Source organism: Scleropages formosus, chromosome 9 (assembly GCF_900964775.1).
Source record: "Scleropages formosus chromosome 9, fSclFor1.1, whole genome shotgun sequence".
NCBI lineage: Eukaryota > Metazoa > Chordata > Actinopteri > Osteoglossiformes > Osteoglossidae > Scleropages > Scleropages formosus.
In genome coordinates this window covers 17,132,494-17,151,361 of record NC_041814.1, presented here as the reverse complement: position 1 = coordinate 17,151,361, position 18,868 = coordinate 17,132,494, and the positions used below count along the sequence as shown (strand labels likewise).

The 18,868-nt window shown below is 38.8% G+C and overlaps 1 protein-coding gene across 3 annotated transcripts in view; it reads left to right on the top strand.

Moving 5' to 3' along the window:
• Positions 1–18,868, top strand: part of dennd1b (DENN/MADD domain containing 1B) — an 82,708-nt gene that overhangs the window by 42,879 nt on the left and 20,961 nt on the right. For 2 of the 3 annotated variants that reach the window (XM_018754174.2, XM_018754173.2), the window contains 7 exons: positions 1,255–1,335; positions 2,486–2,545; positions 4,591–4,644; positions 6,598–6,708; positions 10,996–11,096; positions 12,862–12,907; positions 13,796–13,897. In XM_018754174.2, coding sequence (XP_018609690.1) covers positions 1,255–1,335; positions 2,486–2,545; positions 4,591–4,644; positions 6,598–6,708; positions 10,996–11,096; positions 12,862–12,907; positions 13,796–13,897 — 555 coding nt within the window. The remainder of the gene's footprint in view (positions 1–1,254; positions 1,336–2,485; positions 2,546–4,590; positions 4,645–6,597; positions 6,709–10,995; positions 11,097–12,861; positions 12,908–13,795; positions 13,898–18,868) is intronic. The other variant, XM_018754176.2, reaches the window with a different exon arrangement.

The following is an 18,868-nucleotide window of genomic DNA, read 5'->3' as shown; positions in this document are numbered from 1 at the left end:
TGCTGTTTGCCTAAAATGTGATCTTTTGCCTGATCTCACTTTTCATTCATGCGAAACCCAGCTGACATGACATCATCCAGACTGCGTCCCCCCCCCCTTTCTGGGGTGTCGTTTTCTTGGAACCATTTTTCTCCCCCTTAACTATACAGAGTAGAAGATGCATTTCTGACAAAGAATAACATTTAGGAATCCGTTGGAATAATGCCGTGATTGAAAGGTACGTTTAAAAGTGAAAATGTGTATGGTAGGTGACAGAGCGATGCAGAGTGAGACTCCTCCTCTTATCCTGCTTTTTTAAGAGGAAAGTGATGTTGACAGATGAAGGAAGATGAGAGCCAGGGCGGTTTAGGCCGAGGGTTAATTAAGTGTTTCCTCAGGCTATGTTATTGACCAAGCGTGTGAGCGTCGGCCTCCTGAGGTGGGGGTGAACCGCCCTTGCACATGCCTGGGAAATCGCATTAAGTCAGGGGTGTACGGCACAAATTCTAGCAGCAGAGCCAGCAACGCCTCCCCCCACACAACACACACACACGCACACACACACACGTCTTGTTTTTTACAGGCAAAATTAGTTCTTTTGGAAAAAATTGCTTACAGTGATGGTGTTTTGGAGCGAGTATTTTGTAGATGATCTGTGCTTTTGGTTAAGGTCCATGTCATCCCTTCCTTGTACACCCCTGTTTATGATCAGCCTAGTCTGTGTCGGAGCACAAGCTGCATCTCTCTTCGCAAACATTGAGCAACTTTAGTTTTTTTGAAATTAGAAGCATGTGCTCTAGATAAACAGGGAAGGGTCCTTTTTTTTATTTTTTTGAAACATTAATGTGAGGTGTTGATGTAAAGGTTAGAAGAAGCAGGAGGAAAAAAATCTTAACCATTGAGCTTAAATTTCCAATGATTATTCATGTCATATTGTCATTTATTTGGATTAGCCATGCTACGCAATTCTGAACTATGTAGAGCTGCATTTTATTTTTGTGCACGACCAGTAAACGCTAACTAGTTTCGTCAGTCGAACAGATTACAGTTTTAATCCTGTAAAACGAAGTGTAGTAACCATCCCTGTCATCAACGCCAGCATAACAGGCAGCTGCACTTCCATCATTTTGTAGATTTCAGCCTCACTGCTGCTTGTTAAATGTGAACAAGTGAGTCCCCCCATCCCCCCCCCTTGTTTTTGTGCTGAGAAAATTCTTTGAAATATTTGCCGCTGAAAGTGTTTTGTGCCCCTTTCCTCTTTTGTCTTTCCTGCAGGAAAATGACTTGAATGATGTGTTAAAATCATTGCACAGCCATCCAGTGCCAAAGCCAAACGCTCCCGTCAGTCTGAGTGTGGTATGTATTACTAGATTTCACGCAAGCTGAACTTTTCAAGGCAGAATTGCGTTTTGATTTGCTGTATTGTGAAGCCGAACTGTGCTTTTCCGAGTCACGCTTTGCGTGTTCCACTTTTGTGCATAATAATTACGTGTCCCGATGCGAGTCCGCACGTTTGGGAAGTTTTTATGTTTGCGTTAATATGGAGTACTGTCTTCTGGGCAGTGTTGTCCAATCTACATGGTCCTTATTGAAACTGATGTCTCTCTCTTAGAGTCCAGTCAAATTAGCTGTCCAAAGTGGGTCACCTTCTAGAAGCTCCCAGCAGATGTCCTCTAAATGAGACAGCCATGCGTTTCGCTCAGATTTACGGGAATGTCCCCCCCCCCCCCTTTTTGCACTAATTAAACAAACTCTAAGTGCTTTTTACTATGTTTTTTGGTTAAAACCTCACCTTTTAGATTGTCACAGTTAAGTGTAGCTGTTAAACAGACTTAAATGGGTAAATGGGGTGCTATTTTTAATGTAATGAAACTAAATGCTTACTTGGTGCTCTACATATTTTTTTTGGCCGAAAGACGCTTTTGTGGTTGCGCTTTGTTTGTTTACTTTAATTCGTTTAGTAGATCCTTTTTTCCGAAGCAGCTTGGAACTGACCAGCAGAGACAAAGTAACAGTACAGTGAGAGCGAGCGCTCAGCCAGTGTTAGTGGCTTTGAGTCCTGTGCACCTGCTTCATTTTTCACGTATGAATCAGAGCCTTTAAGGTATGAGAACGTGGAAAGAGTCCTTGAGAAACCACACAAGGTTTGATCCAGCCCAGTTCATGCCTTTTATCAAGTAAAAATTTAATATTTATTTTCTTGGAGGTCTTTAATCCAATTAATTTTTTAAACCTGATAACAAGAGTAATTTCAAAGTGCAATTACATGCTCTTTGGTATTTTTGAAGCCGCTCTTTTTTTTTGATGAACCAACTTTCAAAACAGTCTGAGACTGTTTAAGTGTATACTGGAGGAAGAAAAAAAAATCATAGAGCTTTACAGTATATATAATACATGAACAAGAATATCGTGTAACATATTTCTATTTCATGGCGGCATCTAGAAATAGATTATTTTTGCCCTTTCAAGTATGAACCTTGTTTTGCTCTCTTCCTCGACGTGCAAGAACGAGCGGTTGCACATTGCCACTGGGCACGTTGTGAAAGATCCCCGAAGCCAGGAGCCGGTGAGTGCGGAGCAACTTTGAAATGCCGAGACGGTTGCTCTAATCACTGGGGATCGGAGGCCCTTACAGTCCTCACCCAAATCGGGCTCTCTCTCGATTAAATATAACAAAAACAAACTGTCCTGGGCCTCAGTGTCTTTTTCTTCTTTTTTGGAAGACAATCAAGCTTTGTGAATGATTGATGCTGCTCTGCACTACTGTATTCTCTTTTTGAATATCTGAAGTTTCTTTAGTTTGTCTTTAAAGCAAAAGCAATTGTTGTTAAGAAGTCTCCTTGATGCCTTTCCCGTTAACCCATATTTAGCGTCTCTTTTTCAAATATAAAAGTGTTTTCCAAATAATTTCATGCAGCCATGAAAAACAAGCATCATGCTTTTAGCAGATATGTTGTTATTTTAGAATTATCAGAGTGTGCCTTGTGGATTCATATACAGTAAGTTGTAAAAACAGTTGTTTCCCTGGGACTTCATGTCCACTTGCATTTTTACACCAATTATGAACCTAAAAACACCGACAGTTCGGATGACAGTTTCAAGTTTTAACGTCTCTATTCAGTCTTTCTACGTCCCTGCAGGCAGCTGAAGTCTGAACTTAGCTACAAGCAGTATAATTTGAGCATGAATACCTGTATGGTGAGCTTCTGGTAACTGACAACTTCTGTGCACTCAGGTCGTCGCTGGGCACTTACCTGCGCTTACATTTTCCTGGTGGTGGGTTTCGTACTTACTGGCCCTTTCTGGGGGTGGACGCATGACAAGCTTTCTTTTGTTTGCCAAACACCAGTTGTGGTTCTTGATGTGTAACCCTTTTTGAAGCTCTGCTGATCCCCTATAGGCAACATGCAAGGGTTTTGAGTTGAGCTTGAACTTCGGACTCGTGTGCTACACAGTTCGGAAGTGCTGTTAACATTCGGTGACAACGAGTCATCTGTTCTACTGCAGATAGTTGGAGATGTCCAGCTAAAACAGGGCAGACTGTTCCTTCTTAACTTAGCAGAAAACGCTTATTATTATTGTTATTATTATTGTTGTTGTTATATCTGGAAAATCTTTTTTTTTTTTTTTTTTTACATTCAGTAATTTAGCTGACGATTTTCTCGGGCAGAAGTTACATTTTCATGCTTACCATAATCTAGCTATTGACACAGCTGGGTAACTTTAGTACTAGAGCAATTTTAGGATGAGTAAGATAGGATAAGCACTGCACCAGGAGGTGAGATTCAAACATGCAAGTGGAGATTACCCACTGCCCTTGTGTTTAAGTTGAGAAATTTATAGTCTTTATATCATTTTACATTGTGAGGAAGAAAATGGATATGAATGATTTTTTAAGCATTTCCTTTCTATTTATTGAATTTGACAGAAATACTGTTAAAGGTAAAAGGGTAATGATGAGGGGGGCGCGGTGGCGCAGTGGGTTGGACCGGGTCCTGCTCTCCGGTGGGTCTGGGGTTTGAGTCCCGCTTGGGGTGCTTTGCGGCGGACTGGCGTCCCGTCCTGGGTGTGTCCCCTCCCCCCCCGGCCTTACGCCCTGTGTTACCGGGTAGGCTCCGGTTCCCTGCAACCCCATATGGGACAAGCGGTTCCGAAAGTGTGTATGTGGGTAATGATGAGAGAAAAGGTAAGGCCCAACAAAGTGTGGCTTAGTCTGGAAGATGAGTAGCAGACCATTGGCCATTCTTGGGATCTTAGTCTCGGAGTCTGGAGGACATTGGGAAGGTTTGGCCTCCCACCTTGTCTGTCCCCTTTCTGCTGAACTCATCTAAGTATTAAACCATGGTGTGCTCCAGTAATAAGACAAACTTGTAGTACTGTTTAGAATGATCTTCCACAGTAGGGCAATAATAAATGAATTTCCTTACTATAGTACATGGTCTTATGTCAATGCTATGAGTGCAAAATATGTATTAATGTACACTGTCAAGGTACAGAGCATGTGTAATGAATATTTATGAATTTTATATGCAAAGAAATGAGCAGTAAACAGTAGAGCACTGTCTTATATGTTGATGACTTCATTCATTTCTGTTCCCTCTTATCCTACAGCATTCATACTTCATAGCTCCTGATATTAATGGACTTCCGACCATTCCAGAAAGTGTAAGTGCTTTTGTACTGAAAAAGAAATTGGTAAACTGCATGTAATGTCTTAGAAATTTTAGTGTAAAGCATTAATTTGTTTTCATATTCCTTCTTGAAAGATATAAGTAAACATTAGAGAGACACTGCGTCCTCAAATTATGAATGCAATTGGCAGTGGAATTCCGTTTCAGAGTTGATTTATTTTTAAATCCAACCACTATGTCATGGTCATTAAAAGCTTGGTAGTACAGACATTCCTTGGGGGGGAGTGTGTGTGTATATTATATATATATTATATATATATGTGTGTATGAATGTGTGTGTGTGTGTGTGTGTGTGTGTATATATATATGGGGTAAATAAAATAAATAAATAAGGGCAATATACAGTCACCACTTCACCTGAAACGCATGCCTGGGCTGTGGGAGGAAAGCGGGTCACTTAACGGGAAATTCATGCAGTGACGGGGGTGTATGGCAGAGGGATTTATTTGTGGGAGAACATTTATATGTATATTCATTCTGTGTATATTAGTATTTTTACAGTTTCTTTTTTATATTTATAAGTAGTTGCAGTATATTTTATAAACGTGTTTTGTATGATATGTTTTATTAATATTTGTGTAAGCACAAGTTTCTTGCAGCATATCCTGTAAAGTTTTATGTGGTTACGGGGTTAGAGGCGGTTTTGGCTTTTACACATGGTGTCAGCAGCAGAGCAACGTAACACACGCATTCATACACTATGAGCAGTTTAGATTGAGCAGTCCACCTGAAACACATGTTTTTAGACTGTGGGAGGCAATCAAGGCAGGCAGAGAAAAGCCATACATTAAGTGTACAGTGCGTAATGGCTATGAAAGAGCAGAATGAATCTGAGTGCAGACAGAATGAGAATGAGTTTCATTGGCCAAGTCTGCTGACGCACACAAGGAATTTACTGTGTTTCTAGATGCTTCCAGTATTTACAGAAAACAAACAGCTGACACAGAATTACAGAATAAGTAACAGGCAGCCAAACAGTATTATAACATAATTAATGAAATAAAACTGCTTTGTTATGATAAATAATGTTAACTCTTGAAATAATTGTGGCCATTTTATCAGTTTTCATGATTTTTTTTTTTTTTAAAGCATAAATAGGTGTCAGTTTCAGGGCTCAGGAATGCCTTTAAAGTTTTACTGTTGAAACTAACGGTAATTTCGTCTTTAGATAAACCTTGAGAGTTGTTCAGGAACACATGACCTTCATAAGGTTCAGGGAGACTAATAATAAAAGTACCATTAAGACTTCTAACATTTTCTTAAAACTCCAAGCTGCATTAAAATTAAAACTAAGTTGAAGTTAAATACTCAGTTAAAATAAAAATAAAATACATTTCCTCAACAAATTGTCATTTAACGACAATTGTTGACAGGTTTCTCCCATAAACTTAAGTTATTGATCACCAACACTCTCAAACACCAGACACGAACTGTAAACACTGTTGAATAGAGCTGAGTGTTTGTTTCCAGTCATCCAGTCAGATTGTATAGATAATAAAGCAAATGCAAATGATTATTATAACTTTGTCTGAAATTTGTGCAGAACCTAACCCTGTGAATGAATTGAGGGACGTCTGTAAATTTTGATTGTGACATAGTAATTGGAGTTACAAACAGACTTATGGTTCTAAATGTGTTCGTAGTCATACTGTAGTAGAAATTGCAAGTTGGAAGCCTGATGGCTAATTGATGTCACCTCTGTTGTATGTTAATAATGTATTCAGCCACTGTTGCCTAAATTAATTGCTAGCTTTATGGCCTTGAACGAAAGAAGTCTGTAGGCAGCTAAATACTACTACTGTAGCTACCACATGTATTAAATAATCAGTTTTTTCCGAAAGAATGGTCATAAAATTAATTTCTTCTCGTCCATACGATATGTGTTTATAATATTGTAAAAATTTTTATTGTTTCCTTTCTGCTGTAGAGAAATTTGACTGAATACTTTGTTGCTGTGGATGTGAACAACATGTTGCATCTTTACGCCAGTATGCTGCATGAACGACGCATCATCATTACCTCAAGCAAGCTTAGCACTGTAAGTCTTGCACTTTCGGTACCACGGAATTGTTTTATATTCAAAACAGTTAGTTTTCCCAGCTAGTGAAATGTCAGTATCGACTGTGTTTGTAACTGTGTCAAATGTTGACATCTTTTTTCCCAGGAAAACATGTGCAGTATGAACCGAAAATAGGCCAGTAATCTTATCGTATCGTTGTTTACCAATTAAAGTTCTCCAGATGATTTAGAAAAGATATCAATTGTATAATACATGTTTCTTTGCACTCTCTTGCCCTTTAGCTGTACAGTGTCATGCATGCCTTAAACTATCTGTTATTACTTAACTTACTTTCCTCATACTTTAAGTCCGGCTCCTCTCTTTGTAGAGGGAGTTGGTGCTTATCGCTCTAATCCGACTCTGGTCCGAATGTTTATGACAGTTCATGGAAACTGGCCAGGTGATGTCATTTGCACTCGATCTGTGCCGTTCCAGTGTACTATCTGAGGGCAGAGGGTGCAACCGACAGGACAGTATGCAAGGGCTCCTCCAGGGCTCAGCTCTGTAGGAGGTTCGAAAATTGCTCAGTACTGGAGAATTTCACTCCTCTCAAGTTGCCTTGTCCATACTGCATATTCCGCCCCATTGGGGTGTACTGTGTACCTCACCACTCCTGTTTGTGTTGTCAGTTTTAGTAACTTCTTTTTACCAGAGTAAAAATATATGTGGTCATTGTCTAAAACTTATATGTTAAGTGACTGTAGCGGTTGTTGCGTCTTTTTCTTTTTCTTTGTTATTTTTTTCTTTCTTTATTTATTTATTTAAAATAACCTTTTCTTGTCGTCATTTAAAATTTGAAACAATCTGTCACCTTAGCGCATCTTTCTTTGCGTATAATATCCTTCGCATGTAATGCAGAAGTGAAGATGTACTAACATGTGAATAGCCTTTTTTCTCTACCCCCTCAACCCCTGGCATCATTTTCAAGTGGATGGTGTATAAGAGGATTCAGTCCCAGCTCGGGTGCAGTCCAGCTGGACAGGCTGCTGTCGTTCCAGTGAGCTGCCTGGATTAAAAAAAATGGAAAGTGCATTTATTATGCATGCTGCAGGCAGGCCCTCAAAGTTTAGGCCCCCAGTGAACCTGCTGTGCCAGTCTAGCAGAACATCACTGCACACTCGCCTGCATTCAAAGCAAAGGAATAAATCATGATTTTACAACAATGCATCAGTTGACTTATTGCTATTTTGTGACCAGAGGTGCGGGGTACCACTGTTTTAAAGGCATGTCATCGGCTCTGGAGTCTGCCAAGCGTGCGGCCTTGTCATATGCCAGTATAATTGTACTGCATCAGACTTCCTCTAACTAGTCAACTGGGGACATGCATTTTGTCTGTTGCGAGCCTCACTGGCCCGGCTCTGACAGCAGCCTTCTCATCATGCTGTCAGTGTTATGCTAACGAGAACTGATCCTCCATGGCCTGTAGTGGTAGCCACAGAGGTTGCTTTGCTTTAGACTTCTTGCTTTTTTAACTTTTTTTTCCCTCTCCACCCTCTTTCTCCCAATAGACCATAGTCTGCAATCTATTCTCTCCTCTGGGTTTCCCTGTGGATTTAATAGGTTATTTTCAACCCAAGCCACCTTACTTGCAATGCTGTGTGTGTGTGTGTGTGTGTGTGTGTGCGTGTGTGCGTGTGCGCGTGCGCGGCCTCATACCAGCCAGTGTTCATTGTCTCACCCCCCCCACCCCTTCCCTTTAATGCCACCTACTTGTTACAGATACACCTGTGCAGGTTCTGGGCCCGGCTCGACGCAGGCATTTGTCAGCGAGGAAAGAGCCGCGGTAATTGGACTCTCAGAAAAGACTACATGGAAGTCTGTTTCCTCTCTTGAAGTCATTTGATTGCGATGTTGTCACTGCAGTCAGGAAGGATCATTCTTGTTTACAGTTTGCAGACTGCATTGTTCCTTTTTCCCCAAAGATCAGCTTTTCTTCCAACTCTTTACTTTTTTGCAAAGAGAGATTTATTATGAAGAAAAGAGGTAGTAGTATATAACGTGTTTCCGTGGTAACCAATTTCCCCTTCTAGAGAAGTGAAAAAGGAAATTGTGTTGTACACTAGTTGGTGTATATCTTACTCTCATGCCAAGAATACTTTTTTTAAAAATACAGTTTCATTAGCTGTCAGATAAACAGGATTCATTGCAACTGTTATTGTCGGTCATGGCAACCCTCTAACTCCTGTACTTGACACTTTCTGGGTAAACTGTTTTGTGTTATTTTAAACATTTCAAATATTTGTTTCCTTTGCCCCAGAGAGGCCTTTACAACATAGAAAATAGTGCATTTGCTTTTTCTCTATATTGTATGTATGTTTGAGCTTCCTCTGTGGTGTGTAGAAAGATGCTTAATGTTTTTATTCTCTTCGGTTTAGAATTGATGTTATAATTTAAGGACTCTTAGATGTGGCATACAGACCATTTCAAGCATTGTTCACACACCACTCATCTAGAGAAGGTGATCACTCTAGTGGGTGTTTTTGTGTAGTTTCGTACTGACTGGAATCTCAAGCACAAAGCTCAGTGTGGACCGGGTAAACCATTTGACTTTTGAAATTCATTATTTATTAATCTGGGAATTTTTTTAAAATCAACAATGCAAAATGCAACGATTCACTCTGTGCAGTTGAACTCACAAAAGTTCTCATTTTAGCGTCCTGACTTGGCCTTAATTAACTGTACATGAGGCTGCAGTTGGTTTCATTTTCAGCTTGGTTTATTGAAATTATTTGCGCTTCTAGGCAAAGGCTTATCCTCAAGCAAAGGAGTGGAAGGAAAATCAAACATATAATTTACTTTTAAATGTTTATCTTGGATGCCCCCCCCTCTCTTATCTGGGCTCTAGAATGCCTTTAAACCTCTGTATAAATCAAGCCAATTGGACTTGCCTTGATGCCTTGTTGAAATAATTGGAGTAAGTAAGCTGGTGTTCTGAGGCATTGCTTCATGGGACCAACTGCCGTAATGCTTCCTCTACGGGGATGAGACAGCAAAGTGTTGGCACTGTCAGTGCAAAGCGTTCCAAGAGAAGATGAACAAATGATCATTTCTTTTTCCCCCTCATTTTATCCTCCTGAGTTTAAAGTGCTACAACCACTCCTTAGACTGTTTTTGCAATTGGGAAGGGCAGTCTATTAAGTTGTATCATTTTCTGAGGCTATATTTTTCAAATATTTCACACATATATTTCATTAGTGTCTTGCTGGGATTTACGTTTCGATTAATTGTTGTAACATTAATTTTAATGTTTTTTTTCTTTAAGGGCAGCAGAAAAATACAAATCCGTCATGCAAGAAATTATCTGTGCTCCTAGTCCCACAGCATTCATTCTGGGTGACAGGAGAGTGTGCGCATGTGTAGCAAGATGCCAATTAATTGTAATTATGCTTAATTTTTTCAAGGAGGGAGCCTTTACTTTGCTGGAAAATGGCATGAAAAAGTCAGTGCTCCCCTGCCTCGAACACAAAACAATGACACAAAAAAAATTCTCCGTCAGACTAGCGTATAGATGTATGGACGAGTGCTGGGGGAGGGTTATTTCTGGTTTCCGTCGTGCAGGCGTTAAGCTAGGCCGGTTTGCTGGTCAATTGTGACATTGTGTGTGTCAGTGAGCTTGGTCTCTTGATAGTTGGAGCTGCACTTCGCACATTACCGGAGCTCCAACTGTCGAACATACTGGTCCCCTGGTAGTATTCCAGTTCGCAGTCTCTCTTGGCTAGCTCATGTTTCTTTCTTTGGCAATTTGCCCTAATGATATCCCCAAGGATCCTTCAGACCTCTGTTCTTTTTCCATATTTAATCATGTTATTTTAATCTGGGAGATGAGCAAACAGCAGTGCGCAGGTCATTAGAATCCACAGCACTCAGGGATGGCTCCCACTCAGATGCTTTATTTGCACGCAAGATACAGGCAGTATCCTCTGCACTCATGCTGTTTTCGACCTGTACTTTTATTTGTATCATTCAGTAGTATTCAGTTGTTGTGATTTTTTTTTTTTTTTGAAAGATACGTTGAACATGGACTGGTGACCCATGGCATGTGCTTGACCATTCTTAACATGGTCATTTTTATGCAAAGTGTTGTGTCTTGGTGTACAGGACAGGTGTCGATCGTTATTTGCTTCATTCTCTGAACAGTGAGAACCAGTGAGGAAGTTATTTGCCCAATTAAATTAATATTTTTGAATGAACTGGTCTCCTTGTAGTGTAGGGGTTCAAATGTGGCTCCACACAATGTTTTGTTCTCCTTCTGCTTTTGTTCTCCAGTTAACTGCATGTGTTCATGGGTCCGCTGCCATGCTTTTCCCAATGTACTGGCAGCACATCTACATCCCTGTGCTTCCTCCTCATCTCCTCGACTACTGCTGGTAAGGTCATTGCACCTGCTGCTTCCACGGCTCTTGTCATTCCAGCGCAACCACGTGTACGCTGCAGATTTTTGCAGATTTATTCCAAGTAATCTCAAGGCTTATTTCAATAAATAAAGTAAAAAAAACTTTGACGTGATAGACTTTCATGCAGGTTTTAAATTTTCTTATTATAATCCAAGCCAATTCTCTGTGTAATTGCACAGTAAATCTGAAATATAATCATTATATAAGGATTAGTACATAATCATGCATATCAATCATGTAGGCACATCCAACTCAAACCTTTAAACATTCAGTTTTGTATGTATTTACACATTTTTGATGGAATATGCAGAAATTATGTCAATGTTTATTTTGGAAGATTCATTCAACACATGCTAGTTTGAGTATGAAACATTTGCTTAATGCTTTTCCTCAACATGTGCATCCAAGGAGAAACATTTTTAAGCTGTGTAACCACATTTTATTCAGTGACTTGGAGGACATGGGTTATGACAGGCAATATATTTCATGAGTCTTTGTGTTCTTGTTAAACGTGTTGTTTGCTTGAGAATTGTATCGCTCCTCTTAATACTTCAGCCAGAGGCAAGAAGAAGTGTTTTATTATGACTGCTTTTACAGTTGTTTATAGTCGCTTTAGCATAGTGAGAAGTGATGTCATCAAGAAGACCCACTCTTTTTGTTCTTAACCAGTGCCAGATTTTCTCTGTGGACCACATAGAATCTTTATACATTTCATTCTCCACTTTACATTTAATAATTTACTTGCATAAACTGAAGCATTCAGTGGTTTTCATGTTTACTGATTTAATGCTGTTGAGGTATTAAGTAGACAAAGTGGGAGGCTCCGTTAATTGTTATGTGAAACAAACCGATTAAGAATTTTGGTGAGTACAGGGATGTACTTTGTATTTATATGTGTTATACTTCAGGTATTGTTATTTATGTAGGAGGTCTGCAAAAACTACATTGAAATAAACTGAAATATTTGGATTAGAACAACGGCTATTACTCCAGTCCAAATACTAGTAGAGCACTGAAGAAAGGTGGAGATCAGGCTGTGGAAGTGGTTGAGAGGAGCAGGGAGGACAGGGCTGTGGGTGGAGAGCAGGGTTTGCCAGCTGCCAGGGGTTTGTGTGGCTTTCATTACTCCTAAACCCGATTGTGCAGCAACAGCAGCAGCTACGAGCAGCCATGCTAGCCAGACTGCTTGCCATGTATCTCATTATGGAGTCCAGCAGCCCCTGTGCATGGGCTTGAGAAATAACACTCTCTAATTAAACCAATCACACTGGCAATGTCAAATAATTTCAGGAAATATTGCAGCAGGCTAACAAAATTTCACTTTGCAGACATACCTTGTTATGATTAATTTTGTGAAATGTATGCGGTTCCTTCCTGTTTGTAAAGGTTCTAGGTAACTGACCATACTGCTCGTCTCTGATTTGTGCAGTTGTTATTTCTCCCCCCCCCCCCCCCCCATCGTTCAGATGAATTTAACAAATGAGTTGTGCTACGCGTTTGGCTCCAGTAGTCTCGTTAAGGTTTAAAAAAAAATAGTTAATAAAAAGAGCCACTGTTCGCACATCTAGAACAGAGCAATACGAGTTCCTTTTGAACTGAAAATTACAAATGTGGAAAACAAAATGTGCCATATCATTGATGCAAAAGACATATTGAATTTGTTGTGATTTGTATAGTTTTTCATTTATTTTTTATGCTCAGTTGCTAATCTTTGAGCACTTAATTTGTTTCCCCACAGTGCTCCCATGCCATATCTCATTGGCGTTCATCTCAGTTTAATGGAAGTAAGTGATATTATCCAAATGTGTGATGACTTTTTTCCTGAATTTGTCTTCTCAAAGCCTGTATAAAGCCCATGCTAACCAGAAATTATTTAAATTATATTTGTCATATGTATTTTATTTTATTTTGGGAAAAATCATTAAATTTAATGTGCATCTGTATGAGAGATTATTCTAAATAATACAAAGAAGTATTGTGCATAAAAGTTCAAAGGTATGCAAAATACATGTAAAAAGATTGACATATGTTTTTGTTTCTCAATGCACTAGAAACGTAAGCGGCAAAAAGCACTACGGATTCATTATTTAAAGATGGACCTACAGCTTTGCACTGTGTGAATTTGATGTACTTGACAGTGCAGGCGATGGCAATATTTATCCCACATGGCATCAGTGACAGTCGTCCTGTCTAGGTGCCTATAATTAAACCAGATCAGCATGCAAGTCTCCATAGCAGTAACTGTCAGAATGTGTCAAGCCAAAAATTTGCACATTGCTTTCTCTCACCTGCACCATAAAAATAATGGTTGAGTTTGTAGGTATAGGAATAAATACATAATCATTTTTGTTGCCTCTTGGAGATGTGCAGTGAAATATTTTTCTCTTGGAATATGTGTTTGTGGAACTCTGTGTAGTCTTCTCTGAGTATTCTGAAGTTGTCGCTTCTATAAGAACGATTACGTGTATGAGAATAATGAGCAGTTCATTTATGGATTGAAAATATCAAAATTGGGAATTAAGAAAAATAAAAAAAAAAAAACAATATATAATATATTAATTTTATCTAACATTTTTACATTAAATGGACTTATTTGAATTAAAGTGTATATGTTAAATGGAAAGGATTTTGGTGTGCAAATGAAAATTGAAATGTTTAATTTCTGTTCGCAGAGAGTTAAAAGTAGATTCCTGGAAGACGTGGTCATCCTGAATGTGGACACAAACACCCTGGAAAGCCCCTCGGATGACCTGCAGAACTTGCCCAGCGATGTGGTGAGCCCCCCCAGAGCCATAGTCTCCCTTGTCTGCTCTGAACCACACACACACACTGGTTGGTTCCCGCGTAGTAAAAGGCCTCCTTCACTCGCTTAATGTGGGCTGCAATGTCCCTTCCACAAATGTAACTGAAGAGAATACTTTGAGGTAATCATGGTACACGGAGAAACCTTTTTTGGTTTTGCAGCTGTGTGGTAGATGGGAACTATCATGGAAATGTTACATATTGTTCTGGTTGGAAGAAAATAAGCATACAGGAAATTAATAAGGTTGTTATTTTAATCAGACATCTGTTGTAATAGTTGGAGTCAAATTTCAGTGCTTATGCCAATAATAATGACATAATCTTGAGTAATATTTGGAAACATCTAGAAAACCATCGATCTTGATTCTATTTCCCAAGTAGTAATGTCAAGGGCAAAGCGAAAGTATTTTCAAGAACTGCACTGAACTATCAGTAGTTCAAGAGACTTTCAGTATTAAACTTAAAATAATATTGAGCAAAGCATGACGTAGTGCGTAACGCGGAAGAATCGGTGAGAATGTTTCTAATGGATTGCTTGGTGTATTAATGCATGAGAAATTCCTGTCTAAAACTGTCTTCACAGTCCACCACCAAGGGAAGCAGACAGTGATTTTAACTGCATTTCACAAAGACATCTTTAGCGCCGCTCACTGTGGTTAAAGAACAAATGAAATAATTTTATTAAAAATGAAATCCGCTGCAGATTGCCTTCTCTCGCTATTGAAACACGGTTTGACAACTTCAGTGGGGTGTCCCAAATCACTGTTTAGCCGTCGTGCGGCATGCCATTAGAAGGCCAGTGGAATTCATTAGCCACAGAAGGCGCTGAAATGCACAAATCTCTTCATCTTCATATTAATCATTATATAACAAAGTAGGCATTTCTGTCTGCTTGGTGGCGCGTCTCTCTGAAGAGAAGAGCTGGTTTCTGAGGGCAGGAGGAAGGGGGCCAATTACTAGTTCTAGATTTCCAGCCACCTGCCAGCGCTTTTTCCTTTAATTAATGATCTGATGACACCGGTCAGTAGAACGGGAAATGGTGCTACCATTAGGGTCAAAAATATGTCTGTCATCTGCTCTGTAAAAATTCTGGGCTTTTTTCCACTTTTGTGTGTGCGCGCGACTCCGCGTCTGTGGTGGGGGGCTGGAATAAATTGAGTTATTGATTCTATCTGAATTGATGACGCCCAGCCTCGCGCTTCCTTCGCATTACACGCTCTCGCTAAATTATTTCCGAAAAGTGAGTTTGTTAGGGAAGGAAGCTTTGAGTAACTGGGGAGAAATCCTTTGTTTTCATCGTCTGATGAATTAAGTGGCAGCTCCGTGTTTTCTTTGATCTCGCATCACCATCACTCACTGAGTAATGGTTGAACATACTCTGCATATCGTGTTAAATCACCTACACTAAATGTCGTACACAAATGTGCCTAGCCGCTCTCATAAATTTCCTTTTCCGTGCCAGGTAGGGTAGTGCGGTTCATAGGGTCAATTAATGAGCAGTGCACAACTAATGGAGAAACAGCCTTATTTTTGTTGTATTTTTTGCGTAGAGGTTTTAATTACACAATATGTGGAAAAACTGCCAAATGGTGCTGTATTTATATTAATGTTCAAATTTGTGTTGTTTTTTTTCTCTGTTTGTTTTGGCCCCGAATCAGTGCATTTTTATGTGATGTAATGTTGTTCCTTCTTTGGGGTTTGGGCAGGGTGTGCCAGCACATAGGTCTGGACTTTCTGTGCTTGAAGTAATAATTCCTTCCATAATATAGCATGATAATCCAGCACCCCCCTCCCACCTTTGACTATGCAATAATAAAAGGAGACCCTGGAGCAATGTTTATGCCTTCAAAAAAGAAAGAAAAAAGCACTCGAAAATATATTAATTTAAGTCAAACCTTTTGAGATCGGTTTAATTGTGGTTTGCGAGGGTTTCCCTCCATGTGGACTTTATTATTGAGATGGTCTGACCACTGGCCCTGCTTTTAGAAGGGTCAGAGGTCACACTTGTCCTGAATTACCTGCCCCCTTTTTCACTCAAGCTCCTATTCCGGCCTGTGGTGTCCCCAGCTTAATGGCCATTTTTCCAAAATTCACACATAATATTTCAGATTTATTGACTATTAGAAATGCTTCCATGCCAGTAGCGGTTCCGTTTAGCAGGATCCCAAAGATTTACAAATAGACAGAATAATTGGTATGAGCTCAAAACGGATGTGGCAGTCTTTGATAGCTATTTTGGTTAATTATTTTTTAAAAGTTCTCTTTATTGGAAACAGAAAATCCAACATGGTTTAAGTATGTTTCTAATTGTATTTTTGTTCGAAATTTGTATGACTACACATCTTAAGAATGTCAAACTTTGGGGAGTAGCTGAAAATAAATTATTCACATATCGCTTTCAAGAACGAGGAATCCTGGATTAAATTTAACTGAATTTGTTGCAGAAAAGATGTTGGCTATAAACTGTGGTATGACACATCAGGAAATCCCCCCCCCCCACCAAAAATACTTTAAACCGGGTTGGGAAATGGTTTTTAAAACAAAAAAAAAAAAAAAAAATGTTAAAAAGCTCAAATATTATCTTTAAATTATTATGTATCCACACATTACTTTACATTTTTAGACAAATATCTCCTGCAAAACATTACTTAAATTCAAGAATGACATATTTATTACCAATTTACTCTAATATAAACAGTGTAAATAAGAACTTACTGTATATTTCTGATTAGATGTATAATTAAATATACATTTATATGTGATTCTTGAAGTATTTACTGCTAAGTATACTTTTAATGATATACAAGGATGTTTTTAGGTAACCTTACAAGATTTTTATTTAAAAAAAAATCTCATAGGCTGTTTTGGGTGGATGTCACCAGTAGGTTCTCACTGAGTCTATGGTGAATTTTGAAGTTGTTGTGTATATATAGCATGTAAAGTATAAATACACTTCTTTTGAAATTGCTAATGTCTATAGTTTTTGATTAATTGATATTTATATAATTCATTAAACAAAATTCAGATGCTTAAATTTAATCGGTATAATCTATTTATTTCACCAATTAAAATTTTCTGCTACCATTCTCATGGTAATAGGGAGGCCTACCAAAATAGACTCTCTAAATATGTTCCATATGTAAACTATATTAGTGTTAACATTGATAAAGAAAATAAAGTAAAAAATAAAGTATGTAAATAATGAAGAAAATTATATTTAAGATCCATATTGCAACAACTTTTTTCTCTTGATAGTATCATTATATTTTTCTCCAAACTTCTTTGTGTTGTGCGTATGTGGTGAATGTACATGTTTGTGTTCTTGTTTCTATATTTGTTGACACCCAGGTATTCATTTCAGTGGTTCTGGACAAAAGTTTGTAAGAATGTAAGGCTCAGCACCTTGAGGACCCTGTGGTCAAAACTTAATTAACAGGTATTTTTAAAGAGGTCTGCAGAAAAATACATGGTCAAATAGAGCTTTTTCAGCTACTTCTGTTCATTACCCACATGCTTTATATTTGTATTCTTAGTATTCTGAAAGATAGACCTCAACAGAAGAACATGTGTTGTTTTTTAAAATAAATATTGTTTTCTAATGCGATACTGTGCAGCTGATTCAGCAGTTACTTACACAGCTTTACAATGTGGTATTATCAAAATGTATCAAAATTTATTCTCTTTATTTCCAGCCAGATAATAAATGGAAATAATTGCCTATATTTAATGTGCAGTATGTGTAGAGGATTTGCTCCACACCTCTTGGATACATTGTATTTGGCGTACGTGTGCTATGTAGTGAATACAGCAAGACACACGTGTGAACACACACTCTAAGTTCCCAGTCTTCATTGCACGGTGCAAAGTTAGACATATTTCTATGCGGCAACACCCTAGTGATACAATTGGACTGGATCAGCAGCTTTAACAAGGCAGGCTGGTTAATGAAATGACTTGTTAACAATTAAGAGGATCTGCGGATTGTACAGGGGGGCAGGGGGTGGGTCCAGTGGCACAGACCCGCAGCAGAGGACCCTCCTTGTTCCCTCTTTCAAAATGCATGATTCAGACATAACACCCAGCTTCGTCTTCAGCCGGCCCAGCTCAGATACACTGTGAATGAGTGTGGGATGTTTTTGGCTGCAATGTGTAGTGCTTCTGCCTGTGTTTTCGGAACCTCCCGCATGATGAACGCTGCAGACTGCGATCCACGGCACCAAATGTAGAGCCGGAACCGTGGAGCGGAGACGCCGCGCTGTACACGCTTGTGTAATAGATTAACAGATGGCTCTGAGCAAAGGAAAAATCATGCTGTAGCACTTGTAGAACTCTTGTTCTTCTTTTTTAACTGGTCACACAGGAAATATTGACCGGCTCATTTCAGCTGCTTAAAATGTTATAAAACTGGAATTGTAATAAGTATAAACATATGAAAAGTATTGCTTTGGCTTTATCACTAAATTTAGACGTTAGTCATCTACATTAATGAGTAACTGATTCAACATTAAATTATTTGCACCACCTCTAGTTTTCATCGTAAGTCTCTGCTATAAGCGGCACACATTTCTATGCAATGAAACATCTTAATATGATGATGAAACTCTTTAATACCTTTGATGTGTATAGTAAGGATTATGGAGGCTTTGCCGAATAATGTAGTATATATACAAACCCTTACTGGAAGCAAATATATATTGCAAAAATTGTTTAAAAAAGGATAAATATGTTGTGTGTGTGTCTGTACACAAACAAGACTACAGAACTTCAAAAGAATACTGAAGAATATCCTAGATTTTCTTCCTTCTTTGTTATTCTTTAATTGCATCCCAATGGGTATCTTTCACCATACAAAATATTTTTCAAACTCTGCACTGTTGTAAAGGTCATTATTTGGAAGCTTTATACTCACTAATATATAATTTCGCAGGCAGGCAGGCATGCAC